The sequence below is a fragment of the Cottoperca gobio genome, chromosome 16 (genome assembly GCF_900634415.1).
Source record: "Cottoperca gobio chromosome 16, fCotGob3.1, whole genome shotgun sequence".
NCBI lineage: Eukaryota > Metazoa > Chordata > Actinopteri > Perciformes > Bovichtidae > Cottoperca > Cottoperca gobio.
The window spans coordinates 24821796-24849676 of record NC_041370.1 but is presented as its reverse complement, the minus strand read 5'-3'; the positions used below and the strand labels follow the sequence as shown (position 1 = coordinate 24849676).

Sequence of the window (27881 nt, the reverse complement as noted above, 5' to 3'; positions counted from 1 at the left end):
GACTTCAACTTTCAGTTTTAAATCAACTCTTTTTATCTGCACAAAAACGCTTTTAAAAAGTACCTTCACAATGCTGGACATTTACCAAATCTTTTTTATTCTCCATGGATATGATGGACAAATGTTTCAATCACAAATGGTCTTCCACAGTGAAGGTGTTTACTATACAGAAAATAAGTGATCTATAAATTGGGTAGCTGATAACATACATGTGAGGAAATATGTCCAATCATTCAATAATCAATTCATCACATTATGAATTTGAGCTGCAACTCACAAATATTGCCATTATCGATTAGTCCTTCAATTACTTTCTTGATCAGTCGTTCAGTTGTGTCTGAAAGTAGTAAAACATTTACATCACAATTTCCTAAAGCTCAAATTAACATATTCATATATTTTGTAGTTTTTTTTAAATAGTCCAAAACTCAAAAATCTTCACTTTACTATCACATAAGACAAGAGAAAAGCAGCAAATCCTCATATATGACAAGCTGCAAATAGGTACTTGTCTAATTATTTAAAAAATCAATCATTTATCAAAAAGGTTTCTGATTTATTTCCTGTCGATTGACTTATTGTTTCAGCTGTAAACGTGTCACATCACCTTTACAAGTAGGCTAAGTACATTTAAATAGCCTATAGCATTACCTTCATAAGTCAAGTTAAGGAAAGGGAAAACAATTGTAGAATGAAAAAGTATAATTTAGTGTCCTATAATTGTAAAAGAAACACACTTTGTGCACTCCATGGTCCCATTGTGGTGGCTGGCAGCAGTGCTACTGCAGAGTCTATGTGGTGGCCTTTTTAGTTATGTCACTTTACATTCAAAATAAGCCTATATGTTGAATGTGTTTATTTGGGTTATGTTGGTCAGTTTATCTTAAATACAATGTAATCCACCAACAGAATAGCAGGGCAATGGTTATTGAGGGTGAATAAATAAATGTCTTATTGTGTGTCGCATACTAGTGTGTTACATAGCAGAGTTTTATCTGCACAGGGTGTCCACATACTTTTGACTACGAAAAGCGTTGCGCTTCACAAACCTCTCGAGCCGTCAGTCCATTGGTTATCGTTTCTTATGACGCATTTCTTTCTAGCCAATCGGGTTTGTTCTCTCACCCGATGATGTTGCGGGAACAGCCAGACACTCAAATCAACAAACCAACGAGGAGGACGTTTCAACAAGTGTTCATTTAAGAGAGAGCTTTCAAAGTCGAGTCTTTCAAGTGAGTGCTGTCGATGCAAGACATGTACGCTTATGAAGTAGCGAAACGTGAACTTACTTTTCTAGCCAGCTAACGTTATTAGCTAAGGAGATAAGCTGTTATTACATCCATGGATAAACTACTTAGCTACTGTTAGCTGTGTCAATTTTCCTGATAAACAACAGGAAGTAAGGCAACACTTTCTTCCAAATAAAAAGTGATCGCTCACGTTACTACGTTACTGCGTTACGACAGTTCCATTTGTGCTGCACCAAGTGACACACTGACTTCAATGGGGTGTGTTACGTTACCAAACTTAAATGTCGATTTAACGAAAGATTATACTAATATATATACTAATGGACGAGCTTGGGGACGATTTTATTTTGACTGTTTTGACCGGAAGTGGTACATCTTTTATTATATCTCATGACTCCTTGCTGACAACGTCCCGTTCTCTTGTAAATGTATTTTAAAATGCCAATCCCTATTCTTAGATCTGTTTGCGGTCTTTCTTTTTATCCATCGTTAGTTTATTTTTGAAAGATTTGGCATAAGATGTTTTTTGCGAGCAGTATTTTCTTTCCGTAAAAATGCACCTTTTTACTAATGGTTTAGTGATCGCCAGCGTCGTATTCGGAGCATTTTGACAAGACAAGGAAGAACTAGCCTAACGTTAGACCTGTTATCAAAGCTCTTTGGTGTATTGCTTTTTTAGCTAAGGAAATTATATCTTGAAATATATCATAGCTGTGCTTAGCTTGCTATTTACAATTCAAACATACCGACAATAAGACATTTGCATCTCCTATCACATCTGAATGAATAGAAATAAACAGCGACACTAATATATGACATTCAATATGTTTTCCAAAACACCTGATGAAGGCTGTTTCAGGGATGTGTTTCTTTGTCTGGCTGATGATAACAAAAACAAGTCACACCATAGTGGTATTGTGACAATATGTTGGTGGTAAATGTTAATGCCTTTATAAAGAATTTAGACTAATCTTCCTTTAGGATGGGTGATATGTTTCTGAGAAACACAAAAGTATGTAGATATAATGGCTAAGGAGGGGAGATGTTCACCATTTAATTCACTCAAATACAGGTGTAGTTAATTAACATTAATAATGGCTGCATTATATCCAGGTGAAGCAGTTGCCAGTGCTACACCTGTTACACCTGTGCTTTTTCCTGCTTTGACAAATCACACAAGGCCATATTTTCAATTTGCGCATGAACAAAACAGTGGCATATTGGCTGAGGTGGAAAAGTTGTTGTATTGGTAAAATGTGACAAAGTGTAATGATACAGACGTGGCAAATTAATCATGACTAGTGATGCAAAATTCTGTGAATATTTAAGGTAGAAACTTTTCATGGGAATTAACAGGAATTTCTTTGAAAAAAAAAAAGTGAAATAACTGTATTTACTGTCATATGCAGGTAGAAACAAACCTTTTACCATATCATAAGCAGACATAATCTATTCATTTGTCAAATAAATGAAATTTTAGACAACAATGTGGGCTGTGTGCAATCTTAGGGTTTAAAGTGAACAACTTGCCTAATTTATCAAATAAATCGTTTACAATAAAGAATGAAGGGAAATAAATAAATTAAAACTCATCAATTAGCGTGCTCAACCAAGCTATATCCCACATGCTAACAGCTAGCTAGCAATAACCAATGGCGTTAGCTGAAGGTGTTAACATGTTATAAGTATGGACAGTGTAGACGTCATACAAAAACTTTGATCATAAAGCTCAGTGTTACTTTACAAGTCTGGTTTATCAGAGTCATGGCTGACTCGAATGAACGGATCCCACGTGGGTTGAATACGCATCGGCAGGACCCTGTTAGATATGATGAAATAAATGATATATAATACCTGTACATAGCATATTTGACCTCATCACATTAAGCAATAACAAGTGTTTTAAATATACTACACAAATGAAGTTTGACATTTCTATCCTCAACATGTTTTTTGTCTTTATGTCAGGTGTCTGGGTTCACATAGCTGATGGAGTGGAGAGTAGTGTCACTATGTCTCACAAACTGACCAAGGAGGAGCTGGATGAACAGTTTGAGCTGTTCATGAAGGAGGTAATGTAACATTATGTACAGGCTACTGTTCATACATTATCATGCGATCCATTAAGGGTTGCATGAATCAGATCATAACCAAGCTTCATAAGCCCTTTTCAGAGATCTCTGTTGAAGCCTTTCTGTCATTCAGTTATAGATGTATTTCAGATTAATGTTCTCATAGTCACTGAACATCACTGGACAATTTAGAAACTTTGCCTTTGATGCCTTAATTAATGACCATTTTGTTCCTATCACCATTTTGAGTCACAGATCTGATACATTTTTGAATCAGCAAAAAAACAAAACAAGGGAGAAAAATATAATTGTGCTTTCCATTTATAATTTAAAGAACACTTAGAAAGGATCTTATGCCCTAGGTCTTCAGTGTTTTCCCTAGGTTTACTTCTTTGGGGGGGCGCTGTGGTCCGTGCGACGGGGGGGGTTTATCAGTTTAAGTGTACGCTATATTGAGAATATTTTCACCGCTTTACCTTGTCGTTATACAGCCCTTTCCAACGGGGAACTGAATCCGTTATATCACCATATTCTCTTGCCAAACACAAAGAGACTCTATTTACAAAAAGTAATTGGTGGTCGTCCAGTGGTCAGAGGGTCGGGGGTTCGATCCCCAGCATGTCCAAGTGTCCTTGGGCAAGATACTGAACCCCAAATTGCTCCCGATGGCCAACGGTGTGTGAGTGTGTGTGAATGGTTATCACTACCGACCAGCTGATGTGCACCTTGTATGGAGCCTCTGACTCTGTGTGAATGTGTGTGAATGGGTGAATGCTGACATGTGTTGTAAAGCGCTTTGAGTGATGGCAAAGATTGGAAAAGTGCTGTATAAATGCAGTCCATGTAGTATTTAATGCATAAAGGTGGCGGTTTGCAGGTTGGGTTGAGTTCGGGTGATTGATTAATGCACATTTTTTGGGCGATGCTGATTGGCTCTCATCACGGGTCTGGTGGGTCTTGAATCCCTGACCCAGCTATCTCTACTTAGTTTTAAATTTGAGCATATCAGTATTGGCATATTTCAATAAATAATTGGTCTAATAAATTGTCTAATTGTTTTGTTTATAATACAACTGCTGGTGCATTTTCATAAATCATATGAATATGGGCAGGTGCGCGCTGTTTGTAATCAGTTTAAAAGAATTAGATAAAACATAATTGAATATGCATTAAATAGCTTTTTATGTTTTTATAATTAATTTAGGCTAATAAGTAGAGTGCACTCAGTGGACTGTGGCCAATTCAGTTCATCAAGAGATAACATGAAGATTGAATTAATTCCATTATTCTTCTACCCCATCGACCGATCGTTTGGTTGAAGGTAGAATTTCAAGATTTTCTTTGGTTGACGACACAAACTAACGGACCGGCAGCGTGTGTGTGTTCTGCAAGGTGCAAGGTTTTTGTCAATGAAGGCTGGTGGCTCTGAAGAGACAGATAGATAAAGGCTTCAGCTCCCCAAGGTAAAGCGGTGAAATAATACCAGATAGACCAGACACTTAAACTGATATTGAATTCTTTAAGTGGCTAAAATCCATTGTGATGCTGCCCCGGTGGTGCACTACATTACTTTAACTCCTCTCTGCTTCTCCAGACTGGGGCTCGTCAACATTCATCTACTGTAGTAACACACTGACCATGGATACATTCCCACTTCAAACTATCCTAACTAACCCTTTAGTATTTTCAGAGAGCACATTCTGCTGCCTGTATTATAATATCAGTGCACATGCATTGAATGACAGGACGTTAAGTTTGGACTCAGGTTTCATTCCTATAATATGTCATGTTGTATGTTAAGAGTTTTGCTGAATATTCATGTCACCATCCACACTGTTGAAATGGACACTAAAAATAAAAGACAAGAGTGCAGGTCACATTGGTACAACAGCTTTTGTAACGTCTTTTACCCCCGTTACACAATGATAGGAAACATGTTTTTTACAGACTCATCTGATATGAGAAGATCTCCTCAACAATTTAAAATGTACTCTTTCACAGTGTTTCCTGGTTTGACAGGCAGCAGACACACATTTACTCTCTCTGTTAATCTGACGGCATTCAATTCAGACTTTTGACGTGTTGAAAGTGTTACAGAAATGTAAATAGTCTGACCTAAACCGCTTCATAGGCACACAGAGGCTGGACTGGACTGAGTCAGCCTGAATTCTCACCAGTAGCAATCCAGTGTCCATCTGTACAATCCACACCAACTGGAACTCTCTTACAGATTATAACACTGACTGTTGCTGACTTAAATGAACTTATTATTATTATTATTATCTCATCTCATGGGTAATAATACAGTGTTCTCCTGAAGGCACCGCTCTGACTTCAATCTGATTTCCTGTCAGTCTGTTTCAGATGACTCTGAGAAGCAGCTCGCTGCTAAAAGCAGTCAGAAATCAGCCCAGAAACAAAGATGGTGGCAAGATGACGAACCCAGCGAAGGAGGAACAAGGAGAGGTAATAATGAGGAGAGGATTCTCCATGATACACCCGTCATGCTGGACATGTTGGCCGGGCACTTCAGAAGGACAACGTGTCAGTGGCTGCAGTCGTGCCAGTGTGTAAGCTCTGCAGTCCAGGGAGGATGTGAGAGGATTTTACAACTGCAATCGTCAGCTGGCAGTAACCAAATGCCTACACATGCAGTCTGTAGTGGAACAACCAAATAGAGGACACTGGATCACTGGGGAATATCTTGAGAGAGAGAGCAGGATTCAAATTCCTACTTCTTTATAGATCCATTGTGTCAAATTGGCATGCCTACATATAGTCCACCACAGTCGACTCATAACTTTATGCTTGTTATAATTCCAAGTTGAATCTGAACGAACACGTAGTGGCACTATTTATGATGATATGTAGTATACTCGTACAGTAGTAAACGTCTACATCCCGATTAGGGATGTCACAAGAACCGATACTTTGGTACCACGTTAGAGTCTGAAAGGTAATAAGACATTAAAAATGTTGATTCTGTTTATCATTTCTTATAGTACACGAGTCTGTCTGTGCGCCCTGCACCGCAGGTGTTCTGCTCTGCTCCCTCTCTCCTTAACGGCCCTGACACACCAAGCTGTTATCGGCTGTCGGTCAATGTCTGGCTGTCGGTGAGTGTCTGTCGGCCTTGTTTTTTGCGCTGTGTCCCGCACTGTCAGCACTTTTCGGCCCTGCCGACAATCGGCGCCGGAGACTGTCGGCAAAAGAAATCACTCTGATCGGCTGTTCAGCTTTAGCTAAATCAGTGCACGAGAAGAGAAACTGACGTGAGGAAAACCAACAAGAGTGCACACACACACAGTCTCTTTTCATTTTACATCTTCATCTCATCTGATCATTCCAATACACAAACATTTTCACAACCACATGGCCACCTGGAATGAAGCTCAGTGTGAGCACGAGTGGTGTGAAAATAGTTGGCAAACACTGCTTTGTTTTAATATATGTATCATAACAACGGCTTGTTTATTTACACTCTTAGGTCTTCCAGTTTATTTGTTCTACTGACCAACACAGTCGACCGCCGCCTGCAGGTGTGGAGAGTTATTTCCTCTGACGCAGGCGCAGAACGTAAGTGCTAGTTTGCCGTTGGCTGTCGTCTTTGCGGTGTGTTCAAACGCGACTTTTTGGCGAAGACGCAGGCAACGTGAGGGGATGCAACAGTCTTCTCTGTCGCCACTAGGTCTTTGATGTCTGTTTGGTGTGTCTGGGCTTTAACAGCGGTTTGCTGTGAGCGGATCCTCTCTCTCTCTTTCGCTCCGCACGCAGGGGGCGCAGTCATAAACGTCATAAATCCGTGTTGAAATCTTCAGGAGGGCTCGTTAACGTTAGCTGTAAGCAGCTGGTTTCGGAGATGCAATTGACTTGTATTAAGGTGTATTCAGGCTCCATTCAGTAAAAATGTGGCTAAAGTAAAACTTTCTAATGTGGTGTGTTCAAATGTTATCTTGTAAAATGTAGTTTTTGGTGAGAAACGTATACATGTTTACAGTTGTTTGAAGGAGATGTTTTTAAAGCAATATAAAAAAGATATTGGAGAGAGAAATTATGATCTGTTTAACTTCCTAACAAAACACAGTATTCAACCTTAATAAAGGAGTAAGGAGTGGTATTGAATCAGTATTGAGAATCATGGAGTTTCACTGGTATTGGTATTGAATACTCTATTTCTGGTATCATGACATAATCCTGATCTGGAATCAGTGCTTTAGTTTTGGTCTTATTGTGTTATGTAGCCTGATGATAAATAAGGTGTAAAGGCCCTGAGGGATGTGTTGTACATGAGAGAACTATTTTCTTAACACATTTGTTTGTCATTTCACATGAGACATTTGAATTGACTTGTTTGTTGACTGGTTTGAAGTGGTTGAGATTCAGTTGGAAAAAGGTGATGTCACATCCTGCTGTGCACCATTTAGGCTTTAGCAACATTGGAATCAGAACCTGATGACAGTTTGCCCCTGTACAGCAGGGGTGTCCAAACTGTGGGCCAACTGCGGCCCGCGGCCCATTTTTAATTGGCCCGCAGCAAATTCTAAAAGTATAATGAAATATGGCCCATATAGAAACTTGCGCTTGAATGTTTTGTACTTCTTAGTTCTAACACAGAAACACAGTTTTGACTTGTCAGCTAACTTAAAACATCAAGTGTCAGATAAAGCTTGTGCTTTAGATTTTTACTGGATTGCATGTGATGAGAGCACTGATGCGACAGACATCGCACAGCTGTTCGATGTTTTTTTGCGGGGAGTTGACATAACTTTTGCGTTACAGAAGAGCTGCTTAGTTTTAGGAGTCTAAAGGCCACAACATAATTCCAGCACGAGGACTTTACCACAGAGAATTCCAAGCTTTCTTGTCTGATGTCGATGCTGAATACAGGGACGTACTCTACAGTTCTGATGTGCGCTGGCTGAGTCACGGCTCCGTGCTGCAGCGGTTTTATTCCCTCAGATCAGAAACCGACCTGTTTTTCAAAGAGAAGGACCGACCTCTTCATGAGCTGAGAGACCCTCCATGTTTGGCAAACCTGTTCTTTTTAGTTGATCTTACTGGTCATCTCAACACTGAACAATAGCCTACTGTGCACGTGTCTCTTTGAGACACAACTACGCAACTTCAATGTTGTGCACTTCCCCACGCTGTCCGAAATCAAATGTACTTTTCCAAAGACAAACCTTTCTGATCACGTCTCTCATGACAGAATTCAGTCAGCACTTCCAATATTTTTCTATCGTTGAGAAAGAAATGGAGTTGATTAATGCAGAAGACGTTTAAGAGAGTCTGCAACTACAGTATATCTCAAAAGTGAGTACACCCTTTAGATTTTTGCAAATATTCTGTTATATCCTTTCAGGGGATAACATTATCCTACTGAAACTTTGATATAACTTAAAGTAGTCAGTGTGCTGCTTGAATAACAGTATAGATTTATTGTCCTTTGAAAATTACTCAGTACACAGCTGTTAATGTCTAAACAGCTGGCAACAAAAGTGAGTACACCCCATAGTGAACATGTCCTAATTGTGCCCAATGATGTTGTTTTCCCGCCCTGGTGTCATGTGACTCGTTAGTGTTACAAGGATTCAGGTGTAAATGATAAGCAGGGCTGTTAAATTTGGTGTTTTGGGCACAATTCTCTCTGAATGCTGGACAACATGGCACCTCATGGCAAGGATCTCTCTGAGCGGCTGAAAAAAAGGATTATTGCGCTTCACAAAGATGGCCTTGGCTATAAGAAGATTGCCAACACCATGAAAATGAGTTGCAGCACAGTGGCTAAGATCATACAGCGGTTTTCCAGGACAGGTTCCACTCGGAACAGGCCTCGCCAGGGTCGACCAAAGAAGTTGAGTCCACGTGCTCAGCGTCATATCCAGAGGTTGGTTTCCAAAAATAGACGTGCGAGTGCTTCCAGCATTGCTGCAGAGGTTGCAGAAGTGGGATGTCAGCCTGTCAGTGCCCAGACCATACGCCGCACACTGCATCAAATCGGTTTGTATGGCCGTCGCCCCAGACAGAAGCCCCTTCTGAAACCGATGCATAAGAAAGCCCGCAAACAGTTTGCTAAAGACAATGAATCCAAGAACATGAGTTACTGGAACCATGTCCTGTGGTCTGATGAGACCAAAATAAACCTGTTTGGGTCAGATGGTGTCCGGCGTGTGTGGCGGCACCCTGGTGAGGAGTACCAAGACAAATGTGTTTTGCCTACAGTCAAGCATGGTGGTGGCAGCATCATGGTCTGGGGCTGCATGAGTGCTGCCGGCACTGGGGAGCTGCATTTCATTGAGGGACACATGAATTCCAATATATACTGTGACATCCTGCAGCAGAGCATGATCCCCTCTCTTCGGAAACTGGGCCGTAGGGCAGTTTTCCAACATGATAATGACCCTAAACACACCTCCAAGATGACAACGGCCTTGCTGAAGAAGCTGAAGGTTAAGGTGATGGACTGGCCAAGTATGTCTCCAGACCTAAACCCAATTGAGCACATGTGGGGCATCCTCAAGAGGAAGGTGGAGGAGTGCAAGGTGTCCAACATCCGTGCGCTCCGTGATGTCGTCGTGGAAGAAGATTCCAGAAGCAACCTGTGCAGCTCTGGTGAATTCCATGCCCAGGAGGGTTAAAGCAGTGCTAGATAACAATGGTGGTCACACAAAATATTGACACTTTGGGCACAATTTAGACATGTTCACTATGGGGTGTACTCACTTTTGTTGCCAGCTGTTTAGACATTAACAGCTGTGTACTGAGTAATTTTCAAAGGACAATAAATCTATACTGTTATTCAAGCAGCACACTGACTACTTTAAGTTATATCAAAGTTTCAGTAGGATAATGTTATCCCCTGAAAGGATATAACAGAATATTTGCAAAAATCTAAAGGGTGTACTCACTTTTGAGATATACTGTATATACACTTATATATAATAATTATATACGATAATTCCCTGAAGAATCAACATCAGCTTCTCTCCCTCCCCGACTTCTACCGGAGCTTGGAAAAGTTTTCTCCGATGAGACGCCAAGCACAAAGAATGATGAGTCTGTTCGGCTCATATATGTGAGCAAACATTTTCTCTGAACAAAAGCAGATTGAGAACCGAAATGAGCGACAGCTCTTAACCACCAACCTTACTCTTCACCTGCAGCATACTTCAGTCCAAAGCGCAGCATCACTGCTCCCACTGAGTGCAACGCTGTTCCCATTATAGGAGAGTTAAAACATATATTACAGAGTATTATAATAATAATAATAATAATAATAATAATAATATTAATAATAATAATAATAGTAATAAGCTTTATTTGTATAGCACCTTTCATACAAGAATTGCAGCCCAAAGTACTTGACAGCAAAAACATAACAATTAGTACAAGGACAGAGTAAGCAAACCCTTATTGTTACAAAATAAATTAACCTCATTAATAGAAAGCTGTGATGGAGTCATCATCAATTAATATTATAATAAACCATATGTTTTCCAAATGCTTTTGATGATATTGTTTGAACTGAAGCCAGGAGTTGACTGACGGTTTGCTGCTTTCCCTTGTTTCATAGTGAATTGAATACATTTGGGTTCTGGACTGTTGGTTGAACAAAACAAGCATATATGCCTATTAAATACAGCCTCACATGGCGAGGCTTACTCGCTTGCCTCTCTCTGACTAACTTGTATTCTTCTACTTAGCACTGTTCACTGATCTCTCCTTGATTCATGTCCCTCGTGTTTCATGTTTCATTTCTTTCTGCTTTTAATAACACTGTCCTGTCTGCCTGACTCGTTCCTTTGCTATGTTTACTGAGTAATGAACACACGTATATCCAGCATCGTGTGTGGAGCGAGCAGAGTGAAGAGTTATTTGACTAAAGTTGGTATTTAAAGGTGCAATGTGTAAGATGTGGCCAGACTTAAACCATTAAAAAAAATGAACTAACATTATCATCCGAATGTGAAGAACGACTACATATACATATACAGTTAGGTCCATAAATATTTGGACATTGACACAATGTTCATCATTTTGTCTCTGTACACGACCACAATGGACTTGAAATTAAACAAGTGCAGACTTTCAGCTTTAGTTTGAGGGTATTTACATCCAAATCAGATGAATGGAGGAATTACAACACATTGTATACGTGGTATCCCCTTTTTAAAAGGGACCAAAAGTAATTGGACAAAGTAACATAATCATAAATGAAATTGTCACTTTTAATATTTGGTTGCGAATCCTTTGCAGTCAATGACAGCCTGAAGTCTGGAGCCCATAGACATCAGCAGACGCTGGGTTTGGTCCCTGCTGATGCTCTGCCAGGCCTCTACTGCAGCTGTCTTCACTTCCTGCTTGTTCTTTGGGCAGTTTCCCTTCAGTTTTGTCTTCAGCAGGTGAAATGCTCACTTGGATTCAGGTCAGGTGACTGACTTGGCCATTGCAGAACATTCCACTTCTTTGCCTTAACAAACTCTTTGGTTGCTTTCGCAGTATGCTTTGGGTCATTGTCCATCTGCACTGAGAAGCGCCGTCCAATGAGTTCTGAAGCATTTGGCTGAATATGAGCAGATAATATTGCCCGAAACACTTCAGAGTTCATCCTGCTGCTTTTGTCAGCAGTCACATCATCAATAAATACAAGAACCAGTTCCATTGGCAGCCATACATGCCCACGCCATAACACTACCACCACCATGCTTCACTGATGAGGTGGTGTGCTTTGGATCATGAGCAGTTCCTTCCCTTCTCCATACTCTTCTCTTCCCATCATTCTACAAGTTGTCTTATCTTATCTTTGTCCACAGGATGTTGTTCCAGAACTTTACAGGCTTTTTTAGATGCGTTTTGGCAAACTCTAATCTGGTTTTACTGTTGTTGAGGCTCACCAATGGTTTACATGGTGTGGTGAACCCTCTGTATTTACTCTGGTGAAGTCTTCTCTTGATTGTTCACTTTGACCCAGATACACCCACTGTACCTCCTGGAAAGTCTGCACTTAAAGCACATATTGATTGTTTAATTTCAAGTCCATTGTGGTGGTGTACAGAGCCAAAAGGATGAACATTGTCACAATGTCCAAATATTTATGGACCTAACTATGTATACTAATAATAATAATAATACATTAGATTTCTATAGCGCTTTTCTTGTAACTAAAAGACGCAAATACTACATCTACAGTATACAGTATATTGTGTTGCAGAGAGGGTCCGTGTGCGTTTTCCTGGACCCCCAAGAATGAAAATTTTATTTTATTTGGTGGAGCATGTGGCCAGGAATTACACATTGCACCTTTAAGAAGGTCTAAATTTTTGACTACTGGTAACCTTCTTATAAAACCACAACATTGATTGATTGACTGTCAGTCGACAAACGTCTCTTACTGCTACGATGTAACATCACGCCAGAAATCTACACTTCTGCAGAAAAGTGCATGTACGTGTCACAGCTTTGTGTTTGTCTGTTGATTATCTCCTGTTTTCAAAGACTCCCCTTCTGTTTTTCCTCTTTCCCTAGAAGAAATGGCCAAAAGCAGATTTATCAAAGCCAAAAAGTCTCACCCCGAGAACACCAATGGTGAGAGCAAGGAGGAAAGGTCCCACTACAGAGAGCTTAGAGTTCTCTTAGACTATGTCCACATTAAGATATTTAGTTTCTCTCTTTTCAGCACTGCGTGTGAAAACGTCATGCATCAACAGGAGCGTTCCAAGGTTGTTCAGTCGCCTCCTGCTCTGTGAATTCAGCTACACTTTTCATTTAGTTCAAACCCTTTGCATATGTTTCTGTTTTCAGACAACGTATGTAAATATGAAATAGCGATATGATATTGACTCGTAAGAAGCCAGGCAGTCGTTCTTCAGCTGATCAGATCATCATCATTATTCTTAGGATTGTGATTGTGAATATTTATTCAATTGAAATATAATAAGAGATTCCAACTTAACCGTTTACATGGACGCTAATTGAAGTCATCTGATAAAATGTGCATTTACATGCCCTAAATAATTAAATCAGACTATAACTGATTTAACTTTGCTCGTTGTTATGCGTCTAATCATCGGTAAATATAACGGATAAAGAAAAGGGAACTTGCGGGCTCCCACTCCGCAGCTGCTATCAGAGGCATTCCAGAAAATGTTGGAAACATGGAACATAGACAAATCCAAAGTTCATGCTGTCGTGGGCTGTGGGATGCATGGCACACACCCTGCAGCTGGCTGTACACGATGGTGTACTGAGCCAACGCAACATCTCAGATGTGTTGTGATAGGGCAAAGGATAGTCGGACACTTTAAACACTCACCTCTTACTCGCGCCAGCAGGCTGCGCAGATCCAGTTAGGAATGAAACCAAAAAAGGCTACAGCAAGACGTTACCTCTCGTTGGAATAGTATTCTACATGATGGAAAACCTTTTGGAACAAATCTTTATTGCGCATCTTTATCGCACTTCTTTCCCCGTTTGAACAACTGACAAGAGAAGTCAGCTCATCAGAGGATCGGCTGCCGACGTCATCCCCTCGGTGAGAGTCCTAAGACGTCTTTTGGTCAAGGATGCTGATACAGACCACGCGTGAAAACAACAAAGACCGCATTGTTAGAGGCCGTAAACAAGCGCATCGATCACATCGCTTTGATCCATGTGCTGCATTGCAACCTCTTGATCCCAGATATCAGGAGCGTTACTTTGACGAGGATGTTAACCAACACACTACTATTCAGATTATTAGTGGAATATTAGGGTCCATGTAAACGCATCTATTGTCTGAGAAAATCAACATAAACACAGATGCTTGGTGATTGGCTATATTTATATTTCAAATGAATGATCAAACAGAAAGTAAGAGGTAACACCAAGGTTTGTTTCCTTAACTCTACTGCCACACACCAACCTTCACTGACCAGCCTTCCATCATTCCATGATTTCCTTATTCATACTAAACCGTCATGTTAGCGTTCTCAGATTTGTTCACTCAGTTGTTTTGCTTGAGGGAGAAACATGCTGGTTCAATGTGCATGAAGTGCTGAAATGGAGAGAAAAGCATGCGTTTTTGTATTAAGACTGATTAATGTGGACAGCAATATCAGCCAGTCCTACATTACCCACAATGCAACTGGACCGCAGACAGATGGCGATTCGGGTGTGTTTGGTAGTTGTGGCTAATGTGACCTTGAGCCTTTAGTCTCGAACAGAGATGAGGAGCGGGCACACGTGTTGCACTGTTACATTTATCAGACGACACACAGATCCCTCCACAAACGGCTTTATACAGCTTTTCAATTCATGTTTGTTTTTACATGTGCAGTAGTACAGAATTACAACAAGAACATGTTAATATGATCCAACTGTTAGGTTGATGTTGGTCCAGCCTTGTGTGTTGACTTGATATGTTTGTACACTGCTCTGGTGTAGAGATGTAGTGTAGTGTAATAGCTTTAAAGGTGGCCAAAGGGAAACGGGCTCTAAAAAGGAGTTGGTGCCACGCACGCACGACCGACCACAAATTGTCCATTAGTGACCTCCTTGAGTCGTGCAGGCTGTTCTCTGACCCAGAACTCAGAGTTCTCTGTGGAAGATGACGAATTAAAGTCCATATTTGCTGCACACCATCGTTTTTACACCAGCAGCAAATGCTGTGGCAACAGTAACCTCTTGCTGTTTAAAGTGAAATTGAAAGGTAGACTGATTTGTTTAACTTTGCCCTCTGTAGAAATGCTAAATATTGACTTTTTTTATTTTTATGTACAACAGTCCATTATAAAAGCACAATCAATAGCAGGACATTTAATGAATGATAGCTAGTGTGTGAAGATAAATGAAAAGAAGGCTAACTCCGTCCCACATTTCAACAGTGCACCAATATTATTATCTATTTTTGTTCTTGCTGTCTGAAGTTGCGGAGGCCTTTTATAAGCCGGTCCCCAAACCTCGGTGCAAACCTCTTGATAAACCGGTTCAATTGGACAACACCCACAGAGATGCCGTTGTGGAGGTTTCCCAAGCTGTTGAAAGACACAGAACTCCTTCTGATGGCTCTGACAGTCTGCAGTGTGTGTCAGGGGAGAGGAGCCCTGATGAGACGCTCTCTGATGATGCTGCACCAGCCAGCTCTGATAGTCAGTCCCCGAGGGACAGGGGAGATGGTAACTTCAGCTCAAACCATTTGCTAGTATTGCTTTTGTCCCTCAGCAGTAGATGTACATCCCTAGCACAACTAGTCCTCCTAAGTTTGCCATAGTCTCTATTAAGTGTTTAGTTGGTATTTCGTACGTTAAAGTTGTTCTGCCTGCCATATAGACATGAAGACAAAATAGGGTTGTATGTTTACTGATATATTAGAAGTATGTATTACATAGGAGATCCTTGGTTCAGTCATTGTTATTCACTGTCTTCACTGGAGTCCATGCTTGCATTCTGATGAACTGCTAATTCCATTTCATTTCCTTTTGAAGTTAAATCACATGTCAGGAATGTAAACTTAAAGTGTCTTATCAACGTCATCTGAACAGGTGGCATTTTTCTGCAAAGCCTCTATAACTTGACACTTAAAACAAAGCTTTCATTTTAAACAGAAATCATATACATTCACTTATTCAAGAAGAATGCATCCATAACAATAGACAGTGGGGGGCAGTGTGGGCCCATGAGTAGCAGTGCACTGCGTGTCCTTTATGACTTTAGTTATTATCCATCTTAACAAATTAAGACACAAGGAAATCAGGCCATTTTCAGCATTTAGCATGTGGTTTAGTAGGGACAAAACAAGAAGTCAACTGCACTGACAGACGGGGGTGCAGAAAGGAGAGGAAGGACACGTCTTAACTATCCACACGCTGTTGTTGGTTTTATAGACGTTTGTCAGGCGTCAAGGCTCCAGTCCAAACACACATTCATCCAGGTCCATTAAGCGGTAATCACAATTTTCACCTGCTGCTGATTTTAATTGATAAACCAGTTACCAAATCTATATGCACTAGAAACAGAAATGTAAAAGGACTTTTAGAAAATCTTTGCAAGAATGTGGTGGGGACACCGCAACATGTGTTAAATGTAATGCAGAGCAATACATCTGTATCAGATCAGTGCTGCCTTCCTGAAGTCATGATGTGCTGAGGATATAGTTGTGATTGTGTATTTTGAATCCCTTGCATGGTAATCCAGGTTGTGATTGTGTATTTGTCCTCACATACAACTTGTAGTACCAGTAGTGTGTATATGAAAAGTCCTCAGTGTTAAGCTAGAATAAATATGTGTAAGTATAATACATATCTACTACAGGTGTTATTCACAATCTCAGAGTGTTTAAGTCACCTGACCGAGTTCGACCTGCATTCACTTAAACAAGCTTCTCTGGCTTCTCTATGACGTTTCTCTCCAGGACTGCTGAGATCTGGGATGCCTTTCAGGAAGTCTTTGAGGAAGTCTGTTCGAGAGGAGGAGGAGGAGGATCCAGGAGGTTTGGAGGAAGACACGCTGGGAGCAGCCGTTCTCAGCAGAGACGATATTGAGCTAGAAGGTGAGTCGAGCAGAGACGCAGATTTCAACCCTGCTCTACATCAACTGCGAGCGCACCGTCCTCCGCAAGCCTTCATACTGTTAAGTTTACAGATGGCCTCATTAACTTTATCAGGTCTCCATCAGCATTGGGTTTGAAATCTGAAATGCTTTGACACCAAAGCCTCCGCCGTGGTCTTGTCGGTCCACTGTCCTTACTCTCAGCCCGTGAGGAGTGAAATCCTGCTGACACCTGAAAATGAAGTAAATGGTTGAACACGGTGTAACACGAGTACAGCCTACTTCACACAGCAGGTCATTTGAGGTGTACAGCAGCCTTTAGCATTGCAGTCCCTCTCTTTGGTGTTCCACCAGGCTGAACAAGCTTTGCATCTTCCTCCTTTATCTTCACACACGTGTTCCTGTTTTTTTAGTATCACAGTTGTGCTTTGCGTGCATGCTCTCTTGTGTGTGCAGATTCAGTGATGGTACCAGCTGCGAACACGACCAGTATTGGCTTGGACACTATAGAGGAAGAAGAGGAGAAGGCCAGGTTCTTTGCCCAACTTGAGGCTGGGGCTTTATCCACTATAGATTACTCCAAGCTGAACAGGGAGCTGGACTCAACAAGTCCTGCCATCGCTACTAACGTCAGGTTTGTAAACATGCTGCAGTATTACACTAAGCACTAAAGGTGGAGAGATCCCGAAGGTGTCCCTCTACACTCGATGCTCCTTTTTAGAGACAATGGGCCTCATGCAGCAACATCATCTTACATTTCTCTTAATGTTAAGAGAAATGTAAGATGATGTTGCTGCATGTTCTTAACCATCCACATCTGCTCTTCCCCAGCTGTGCTGAGCGATGAATCACTTGATCATAAATTAGAAGGGCGGGGCAGATTATTAACTATTAGCATAGGCCCCGCCCCTAAACCCTATATAAGGGAAGGTGTTGTGCCGAGTGCAGACAGGAAGTGGAGAGAAGCCACCAAAATCAGTCTGTAAGAAGAAGAAGAAGTTCAGCAGTAGAGACTGAGGTACTGTTGAATAAATATAGTAAACATGTGGTTTTCCAGAGCGTCAGTACTGGTGTTACAGGGAAATAAAGAAGCATCAAAGAGCTGTTTGTAAGATATTTAGAAGATGAACCCACGCAGTGTCCTCCGGAATCAAATTGATCAACGTTTGATGCAGATTGCCAGTGATAGCCACAGCGTATGAGAAGACGATAAATATAATGTACTGTCATAACATCTGTGAGCCAATCAAATGAAAACCACAGTATAAAAGCAGCAACATCTACACTTCTAGGTTTCAGTCTGGATGGTTTGGGTTACGGAGTCTAATCTGGTCATAGAAGGACAAACTTGGAGATATGTGTGTGTTATGAATCATGAGTTTAGTTACTGCGGTTCATGGTAAATATTATACTTCCCTCGGCTTGGTGGTAACCTTTTCAACAGTTCATCAGCCTTTGACGAGTTAACCTTGAACAGTGGAACTGCGTCCTATCAGACCTCATGCGTGCTCACAGGCCCTCAGATTCTGCTGCTCTGCCATTGAAGCTCAAGGTTGTGACTGAGCTGTAATAAGGATGAATATTCTGCCTCCAGGAAAGCTGATGAAGCAGTGGAGCAGAGTGATGATCAAAGAGAGGCCAGAGTCACAGAGACCATCAGACAGTCTCCAGGTAAGAGTAATGAACCGTCTCTTCTCTGTTGTCTTTGTCTCTGTGTTCCTGAGTGCCTCAGTCAGGTCTCTTCTCTCAGCGTACACAGGATCTCCACATTACAGTGAGGATTTTGAGGAAGAGGAGGATGGAAAAGAGCCACTGGAGGAGGTTTGTTGCTGGAATTGACAAATTACTGAACAATAATGAAGACCTCAAAGCCACAGAAATGAAATAAAAAAAGAAATGCATAATCTGTGTTAGATTGCAAACTAATTACGCAACACCAGCTGCTCCACCGCCTCCAGAACAACATATTTCAGTTTGCTTTGCATCCAGTTCTCCGCTGCTCACAGATATTCTGTTCTGTAAACTTTATCTTTGTGCTGAAATATCACAAACTGACATCTAGCTCCATATCTCAGTAATCCTTGCTATTATCTGTTTTTCAGAAGTCTAAAATGTCTCCAATTCTCGCCAAAGGTAAGAAGAAACCCCGGAGATTTACGGAGGTCATGGGTGGGTGTTTGGAGGAATTCAGTCGTGGAGGATTGGGGATGGAGTTTGACAGTCTCAGAAGACAAGCAAGCTGTACACAGCAGTTACACAACAATAATAACAAAACTCATATACCTAGAAAAACATAGAAAATATACAACTTTCAGAATAACGGTTGAGCTTCAGCAGGACGCCACAGTCACTGAAGAGTTAGATGCCACTGTAGTCCCACATCATGTAAGTGCCAGGAGCCTTCATAGAGCATAAACTAAACAAGGGATCATTTATTGTTGTCATGCAGGGGAGTTTCCACACTGTTACATGTTCTATCAGTATAGTTAAAATGAATCTGTTTGGTGATGGGGAGTACGAGAGGCCTCCTTCATGATGCATGACCAAACAAATAAGTAACAGAGAAACTACGCCCTCTATAACTTCCCTTTTGTTTCAGTGTCTCTCCATGATTCGCTGGATTCTACTGGTAGAGAAGACAGAAGAAAGGACACAGCAGGCTCACTGGACAGAGGTAACACTAACACTGAGTTCCAGACAGTATAATGCAAGTATAAAAAAAGATAATTTAGCTTCATGACATTTGCATTCCTTTTAAAACGATACGTTCCAAATGTACAGAGAGCAGGCATTATTTCAAGTTGTGTGTTTGTTTGTTGAACATGGTGATGCACAGTACTCTGCATGTGTCTCTGAGACATATGAGATGTATTGTATTGTAGTACACTGAGGAATACAGATTAAGAGGTTGTCATAGCAGCAGGTGGCATACTATTGCCCAATATTTGTAAATATATTGCTCCACGCATTATTAAGATTAGTTTAGCAAACCCAGACGGAGTCCACAGCAGAGGGACCCAAAACAATTGAGCTTGTACGGCTACCATCCTGAAGACTTAGCACATCCTGAAGGGAATGTTACGAATGTTATACTGCAGGTTAAACATGTCAGCCAACGATTTGCAGACACGTGTAGTGTGAACATTTTGCAACATTGCAGATTCATGATCAAAAAACAGACCTCAATCTTGCACCCTGTTTCAACGTGTTCACATTTTATACACAACAAATATCCTTCCATAGACATTTGAGTCTTAACCAGGGGCTAAAAGAGAAATGTCGAACATCCAAACATTTCCACTGCAGACATACAATCACACAACACCACGTGTGTTCTGTACAGGCCAGCCGTATGTGCAGAGTGGAGGCTCAGAGATGGAGGCTCTTCATGAGGCCTACAGACAGATCCAGGTTGTGGAAGATCCAGATGACCACAATCACCATTATTCATCTCTGGAAGGGAGGGGGTGGCTCAACAGAGCTGTGTCTCCATCCTCCCCGCCTCAACCTGCCACACAGTCTCTTCAGCCTGCTTCCACCAATGAGTCAGGTCAGACACCATTGTACTGTGAACTGTCTCCCTCTGTCTGTTTACTGTTTGGTTGGCTTTGAAGGGAGTAAAGATAACCGCTGCTGTTCCTCGCCGGAGGGCTGTGTGACGACAAGGCTGCCCTCGTCCTCAGCAGTGTTGCTACGTGTTCAAACATCTCTAACTCTCCCTTTAAGGGTCCGACTCTTCTGGAAGACACCATCAGAGTGTCCTTTACAGCTGTCCGCTCACACACCATCATGCTGTGGAAGATTCTTCAGTGATACAGTCAGGCGGTCCTAAAGTCATCAGTCACTGGTAAATACTGAATGACAGGACTGATGTATGCTGAATACTTATCTTGCTTGTGTTCTAGAGTTACCCACTGCAGAAGAGTTGATGAGACCCATCCGGCCAGAACTGGAGCGCAGCAGAGGCTTCACCCTCCAGCCTGTCAGGTTAGGACCACGACGTCTTACTTGGAATCATCCAAAATGAAGATACCACAAAACATTTGCCCTCCCCCAGCCGTCTCTAAGAGACTGTAGCAGGCTCATTTATTTTAAAGCTAGAGAGAAAATGCGGACATCATTTAAAACTACAAAACCTTCCAAGTCCATCACTACCAGCCATGTTATGCCAGCATGTTGCAAACGAGGCTAAATGAGATCTCTCACCTCAAGATATGTGCATGGAAATGGGTTCTATGGATTCCCATGAGTCTCCCCTTTACAGACATGCATACTGTATGCTATGATGTAAGATTCTGCAGTTTAATGTATAAATGTGTTATTTTTGCCTGTTCTAAAAATGGTGTATTTGCAACCATTTTATTGTTATAAGAGCATTTTTCTTTTACTTGACCTCGCTGCATAAAATGAGCTGTTTGTGAGCCGATCGCTGAGAAATGCAATTCTTGCCTAAATCTCCAAATGTCAAAGGTTTTTGATACCAAATCACAGCATTCATTTTTATATTGTGTTCCACAAGGTCTTGGTGTGTACATGTTTTATTTTGAAAGGAATTTTGACCATTTTCATCAATTTTCGAGTGGTCAAAATTTTTTAAATATTGCACCAAAAAACCCACTTATGAAACATAACAGAGCATGGGGATGGCCTTCATATACTGTAACCATAATGTTCTACACCCTTATACACTCTGCTATTATTCTATTACTATTCAAATGTGAACAGGTGCCTAACCAAAACACAATGTTTATTACAGATGTATGACAGTGCTGAGCTGCATCTTGTATGAATCTAGTGTTGTCCTGCTACATCCTTCTAAATATCCCCTGTCCCCCTAACAAAGACATCAGTGGTGTATGTGGTCAGGCAGTCTGTTCTTATATATGTATAGGTTGGTCTTCCTCACTGGAATAATGTCTCACACTTCTGGATCTTGACTCATTTGGGGACATAATGTATGTAACCAATGAGATCGAGCATTGCTAAATCATTGATTAATTAAACTTTCATTGCCATCTAGTTAGAGATGAAGATTTTACAAATAATGTAGTTACATTTTTTGAAACAGTTTGTGTGGTTTTCATTTTCTGAGTACAGCGCTGTGGGAAAGACACCCCGCTTCTCAGAAACAACTTCTTCAGAGTCCCAACTGAAGCGAGCAGAAAGGACGGCCCCCGCTGCAGGGAGAAAGGGAGCCAGGGTATTAACTGGCCACAAGTCCAGCTCCCAAGACCCTCCCAACCTGACATGGAGCCTCAGACAGGAAGTAGAGAGGCTGATGCACGATCCCAACAATTATTCTTGTTCCACGTCCTCTCAGGCTGCCAGAGCTAAGAAACAACAGGTGAGGAAAAGTTCAAACGTTTCTGCTTCTCAGCATCAGACGGAACACTTAAAGCAGCAGGGAGCAGTAGTGGGATCCAACAGAGCCAAAGCTGCAGTGGTTCTGACTGACAGCCTAATCAAACATTTGGAGCACAATAGTGAGTTGTGTTTTGTGATGTGCTGCCAGCTTCCTGTTCTGCATGGGTTCATATGTAGAAGGATCACGTTTTGAAAGATGTATTCAGAAAATAGAAGTTTACAGATTATATAAAAAGTAATGGTGAAAGGTTAACCTGGAGATATAATGATGCTGCCTGGACATGTTTCCCAGGCCTCCCGTGGCTCCACTATTTCTCATTCCTCTACGTCTTCAATGAGGAAGCCCGCTGTGGCTCCTGTAAGAGGCAGGAGGGCGAAGGGGAGACCAGCAGGGACCTCCAGGTCATCAGGGCTGAGTAGAGCTGCAGCTACAACCAAAACCCAGCCTTCTGTTTCCTGTCCTCTGCAGCATCCACAAGAAAAAGACAACTACACAGGTTATTACTGGCACTCATACGCAACATATCAAGTCATTACACTGCTCAGAAACTAAATCCATCTTCTGCTGAGTTTGACATGTCTGTGTGTTTGAATACGTTGTGTCTGTTCGATCAGCAGAGCCGGGTGTGAAGGTGAGCAGTGAGTTGGTGGCATCTGTTCAGTCCTTAGTGTCTGTCCTCCAGCAGCAGATAGACATCAGCATCCACCAGGAGGTCACAGGCACGCAGGAGGTCAGAGGTCCTCAAGAAACCAGACTGACGGACCATCCTCCAAATAACAATGTGGGAAAATACTACAGCTGACATTTTAGTGTTTACAAGTGACATCTTATTCCTACATGTGTCAGTGTGGTGCGTACACCTCCACTCACTGCTGGCTTCATGTTGCATAGTTCTACAAGACTTTGTATACATCTAGCATCTTTTGTACATATTTAGCTAAACAAGGGAGATACAAAGTCTCACGGCTGGGGATCTGTGTAGAGGTGTGGATAGGAAGGAGGGGCATTGGGAGATGCCGTAGTTGGCCCTAATGTTTTAGCACTGTGAGTCACATGTGAGTAGGAAGAGACTTTTAGTTGTTTGCATATCACTTTGCTAGATTGATGGCAGACCTGCTATGTGTAGGTATTGTTTGGATTATCACTGCAGGATCAGTTCTCAGTGTTTGGAGACGGGATGTTCGGGCACCTGAATGGATGAGATAAGAGAGGGAAAGTGTGACATCATGTGCATGTTAACAGTGTATGAGGCTTTTCTTCTATGACCATCTGTCCTCTACAAACTCTATTATTGATGTTGGGTTTGATTAGACAAAAGCGTGAGCTAAATGAAGTGTAATGTAAAGTCGGTGTTGATGTCTGCCTTGCAGAGGGAGGAGGGCAGCTCTCTGGTGGAGGAGCTGAGGGTACAGCTGGCTCACAAAGAGAAGGTGCTGCAGATGATGAAGGAAGGTGCAGAGGAGCTCAACTCCCTCAAAAAGCAGAACTACCTCCTGCAAAGCAAGGTGAACACACACCCACAACCAAACATGTATTCCTTGTAGCCATTATAGCCGTGGGGGTTGGCTGTACACTCTTGTGTTTGCCTTTTGTCTGCTACCTACTTTATGGTTAAGAGCACACAAAGTTTTGTGCGATATTTTATAAATTTGGGTTTGTCAAATAACACTTACCTCCTGACCATCCACCACATAACTGTCCAACAAGTTTGTAAAACTGTAAGAAAAGCCCTGCCAATACATTTGTAGTATTGGTTGCACAACAATAACAGCCAGGCGTTTGAATGAATGTGAGCAGAGCTGCTCTGGGTTTATAGATGGTAGCTGAGCAGCTCTTTTCTCCGTGTGCATCACGTCTCTGAAGAGCTGCTGTTGGTGGAAAACTGCAGTTGAACAGTGTGTTGTTGATGCTGGAGAGAGCTTATCCAAATAATGTCCAAACGTTCCTGTCAGAACAGTCCAAACACTGCAGCAAGCTGAAGAAGCAGAAGGGAAAGCTGCCTTTAACTGTGGAGCAGTTAATGACTTTAATGTAGGCTTATTGTGTACTGTGTAGCTGTACTGTGTGCCGATGATTCATATTGAAGGACTTGTAATTCCATGCAAAAACAGGTGTGGACGGCTGTAGTAGCAACAATGAGAAATCAATAAGCAGTTATTTTCTCTCCTCAGCTGCGGAGTGCAGAAGAAGCCAGTCAGAAGAAGAAACAAGCATCTGACTCTGGTGCTGAGGGGAAGCAACACATTGATAAAGAGATACAAGAGCAGGAGATGCTCATCAAAGGTTACCAGCAGGTTAGTTTCCCTCAACACTCATCTCTTAATGTTATGGTCATTTACGTGCCTAACTCTCATTTGTCCCAATATGAGTCTTTAAACACCATCACAGTCACAGCATCCTCACTGCTGAACAGCTGCTTTGGTTTCTCTCTCAAATTATTGTGTTTTTGTCTAAATGAAGCCTAATGTCATGAACTGATGACTGATCTCTTCTCTGAGACGCTTGATGAATGAATAAGAGTCCAGATTGAAACAACAATGCATTGCTGCCAGTGTGTTGCTACATGTACCGTGAGAAGATGAATTGCCATCCAGAGAGCCCTGTTAGAGAGGTTACCACATTGTATCCTCATAACAGTTAGTATTGTCCCTGGCATGTACCCTGGATCTCAATGTTCTGCTCACTAGAGTAAAGTATCACGTGTCTGTGATACAGTGAACGTCTCAACCTAGAATGAACTTCAGATGTGCAAATCCATCTGACGAGCCAAAGCAGTGCGTTGGCAGATAACGTGGGTAACACCTTGTTGCTAACTAACCTGGGTTTTATTCTCCCTTAGCTCTCTACGCCTGCACCTGCAATGTGCCAGCTCATTGTTAGTCAGTCTCCATTCATCATTCATGGGGAGTTTTCTTTTTTATTATTTCCTTTTTTGCTTTGTTTTCTTCTTTTTCCTCTTGTGTTTTGAATATTTGTGCTTTTCCACTGCATTAAAACCAAGAGTGTTTCACAGGAGAACGAGAAGCTGTGTTTGCAGATGAAGGCTCAGCAGGTTAAGAGTAAATCCAACGAGGAGGATATGTTTAATGAAAACCAGAGGCTTCTGAATGAGCTGGCTTTCACAAGGTGGGTTCACTTAACGTTTGTCCAAATTGGCTCTGACCTGCATCTTTCCTTTTGCAAAAAGAATGTGTTGTTAAATGTAGTTTGTATTCTCTATGGCATTTTCCATCTTCACCAGGGAGCAGCTGAGTAACACCTCAAGGACTGTGGGAAATGTCTGCTTAATGGATCACACTCAGCGCATTACAGACTTGTTAGCTCACATGAATACATTTCAGGTAAGTCCCACAGTCACTGAAGCACTGCTTCTGAAGTTGTGTTTCATTTACCAACGTGTGCGTGTGTGTGCGTGCACGTGCGTGTGTGTGTGCGTACGTGCGTGTGTGTAGAGGAACGAGGCCAAGTTGTCTGCAGACTTCCACAGAGTGAAGCATGAAAAGCAGGCTCTGGAAGTGGACATGCTGCTCATGAAAAAAGAGAGGGACCTCGCTAAAGCTCAGACCCTGTCTGCCTCAGGTAACACTGGAGGGAGGACAGAGCTCGTGGTAGAATTCAAGACTTTTACACTGTGTATGCATAAGTGATGTTTGGTGTTACTGACATCCATTGTCAGGTGACAAGACTTTTGAGATGTGTGTGTTGGAGGAGAAGCACAGAGATGAAGTGGTGGCCCTGAAGAAGAAGCTGCAGTGGTTTGCTGAGAACCAGGATTTGCTGGATAGAGATGCTGGCAGACTGAAGGCTGCTACAGCAGAGATCCATCAACTCAAAGAGCAGGTGAGTGTCTGCAAACAGTGATCCATGCACAACAATGGCTCAAGCTTAAGGTGGACTGACTTTTAAGGTGGACCGGCTATTGTCAAGTGACAAGCGGCTTCTCTGAGTTTTAAACAGACACAGAATGTACAGCCTCAGGTCCATATTGTACGTGTTAAGGAATGTTGGATGTAGTCCTATAGCTGGACCAGGTTATATAACTCTTCTTAGTATAAACATGTGGATATGGTCAAACCTCAGTCTCTGTGCATATTTTGAGACAGAGTCTTACTGATGGCACAGGACATACAAATCATCTTTAGGTCAAAGGTCAGCCTACAGAATGTTCCTTCTCCCAGAACCATCTGTAGCTCACCACGGTTGACCCAACAAACCACAGCTGCCAAATAAGAGATGTGTTCAGACTGGAGGTCAGGCAGATGCTGTGACTGTCTCACTCACAATGTGTTGACGCGGATTCAGAGCCATCTAGCTGATCCATCTTTAGGTAAACAGCTGATGGAAGGCCTGGTGTAGGATACATGTCCAGGGAAAGCGGCTGTTCTCCAGAGTGGATGGTGGCAGACAATGTGACTGCATCTCTGTATTCTCTTGTACTGTTCATCATCTATTCTCCTGGATCAAGATCTAATAAACTTTCAGTGTAGGACATCACTTTGGTCTCCGTCGGCTCCTTCAAGAATTTCCTTCACAGTCTACAGCTCCTCTGGACAAATACTACAAATCAAATCAAATGTATTTGTATAGCCCAATATCACAAATGATACATTTGTCTCAGTGTGCTTTACAGACTGTACAGGTTACGACACCCTATGTCCTTAGACCCTCGCATCGCACAAGGAAAAACTTCCTAAAAGAAACCCCATAATTAAAGGGGGAAAAAATGGAAGAAACCTCAGGGAGAGCAACTGAGGAGGGATCCCTCTCCCAGGACGGACAAACGAGCAATAGATGTCGTGTGTACAGGATAAACAACATAGTACAAATACAACATTTGACAGAAATGATGTTGTGTTGAAAAAGAGAAAGTTTGGATGAATCCAGGAAAATGTCAATAAGGCTTCCTGATGTCCAGCAGGACCAGGTCAGCAGGCGCTGTCACGATTCATGATCCTGACATAAACTTTATCAGTGGCAACCTGCCACATGAGACACAGACACTCCGGGGATGATACCCCGGATAGTGAGTTAGTAACATACATTTATATAAATGCATACAGATAGAGAGGGAGAAGAAGAGAGGGAGGGGAGGAGAGAGGAAGAGAAGGAAGAGAGCAGGGAGGTGTCCCCCGGCAGTCTAAGCCTATAGCAGCATAACTAGGGGCTGATCCAGGGCAAACCTGAGCCAGCCCTAACTATAAGCTTTATCAAAAAGGAAAGTCTTTAGCCTACTCTTAAATGTGGAGAGTGTGTCTGCCTCCCAAACACAAACTGGAAGCTGGTTCCACTGGAGAGGAGCTTGATAGCTGAAGGCTCTGGCTCCCATTGTACTCTTAGAGACTCTAGGAACTACAAGTAACCGTGCAGTCTGGGAGCGCAATGCTCTAGTTGGTTTATAAGGTACTATGAGATCTTTAAGATATGCTGGAGCCTGACCATTAATTGCTTTGTAAGTCAGGAGAAGGATTTTGAATTCTATTCTGTATTTTACCGGGAGCCAGTGCAGAGCAGCTAATACAGGAGTAATATGATCCCGTTTCCTTGTTCTTGTCAATACACGTGCTGCTGCATACAAAAGCATGTTGGTCTGAACACTCATGTTTATTGTGCGTGCTGTGTGTAGGCATCAAGGGGCCGCAGCTGCTAAAGGAGCTGAGTTCTTACCGTTCT

General features: G+C 41.9%; 1 protein-coding gene across 16 annotated transcripts in view; it reads left to right on the top strand.

Moving 5' to 3' along the window:
- The first annotated feature begins 1099 nt into the window (after positions 1–1099).
- The window catches only part of cep162 (centrosomal protein 162), a 32444-nt gene continuing 5662 nt past the window's right edge, over positions 1100–27881 (top strand). For 2 of the 16 annotated variants that reach the window (XM_029451935.1, XM_029451928.1), the window contains exons 1-22: positions 1100–1232; positions 3219–3322; positions 5677–5788; positions 12848–12907; positions 15226–15474; positions 16710–16847; positions 17303–17480; positions 18441–18517; positions 18597–18667; positions 18949–18979; positions 19446–19520; positions 20190–20396; positions 20752–20833; positions 21944–22190; positions 22503–22707; positions 22829–22992; positions 23582–23716; positions 24383–24505; positions 25225–25337; positions 25453–25552; positions 25664–25790; positions 25888–26051. In XM_029451935.1, coding sequence (XP_029307795.1) covers positions 3263–3322; positions 5677–5788; positions 12848–12907; positions 15226–15474; positions 16710–16847; positions 17303–17480; positions 18441–18517; positions 18597–18667; positions 18949–18979; positions 19446–19520; positions 20190–20396; positions 20752–20833; positions 21944–22190; positions 22503–22707; positions 22829–22992; positions 23582–23716; positions 24383–24505; positions 25225–25337; positions 25453–25552; positions 25664–25790; positions 25888–26051 — 2718 coding nt within the window. In that variant the 5' untranslated portion in view covers positions 1100–1232; positions 3219–3262. Of the gene's footprint in view, positions 1233–3218; positions 3323–5676; positions 5789–6324; positions 6595–6809; positions 6899–12847; positions 12908–15225; positions 15475–16709; positions 16848–17302; positions 17481–18440; positions 18518–18596; positions 18668–18948; positions 18980–19445; positions 19521–20189; positions 20397–20751; positions 20834–21943; positions 22191–22502; positions 22708–22825; positions 22993–23581; positions 23717–24382; positions 24506–25224; positions 25338–25452; positions 25553–25663; positions 25791–25887; positions 26052–27881 lie in introns of those variants that run through there. The other 14 variants (XM_029451934.1, XM_029451927.1, XM_029451929.1 and 11 more) reach the window with 13 other exon arrangements.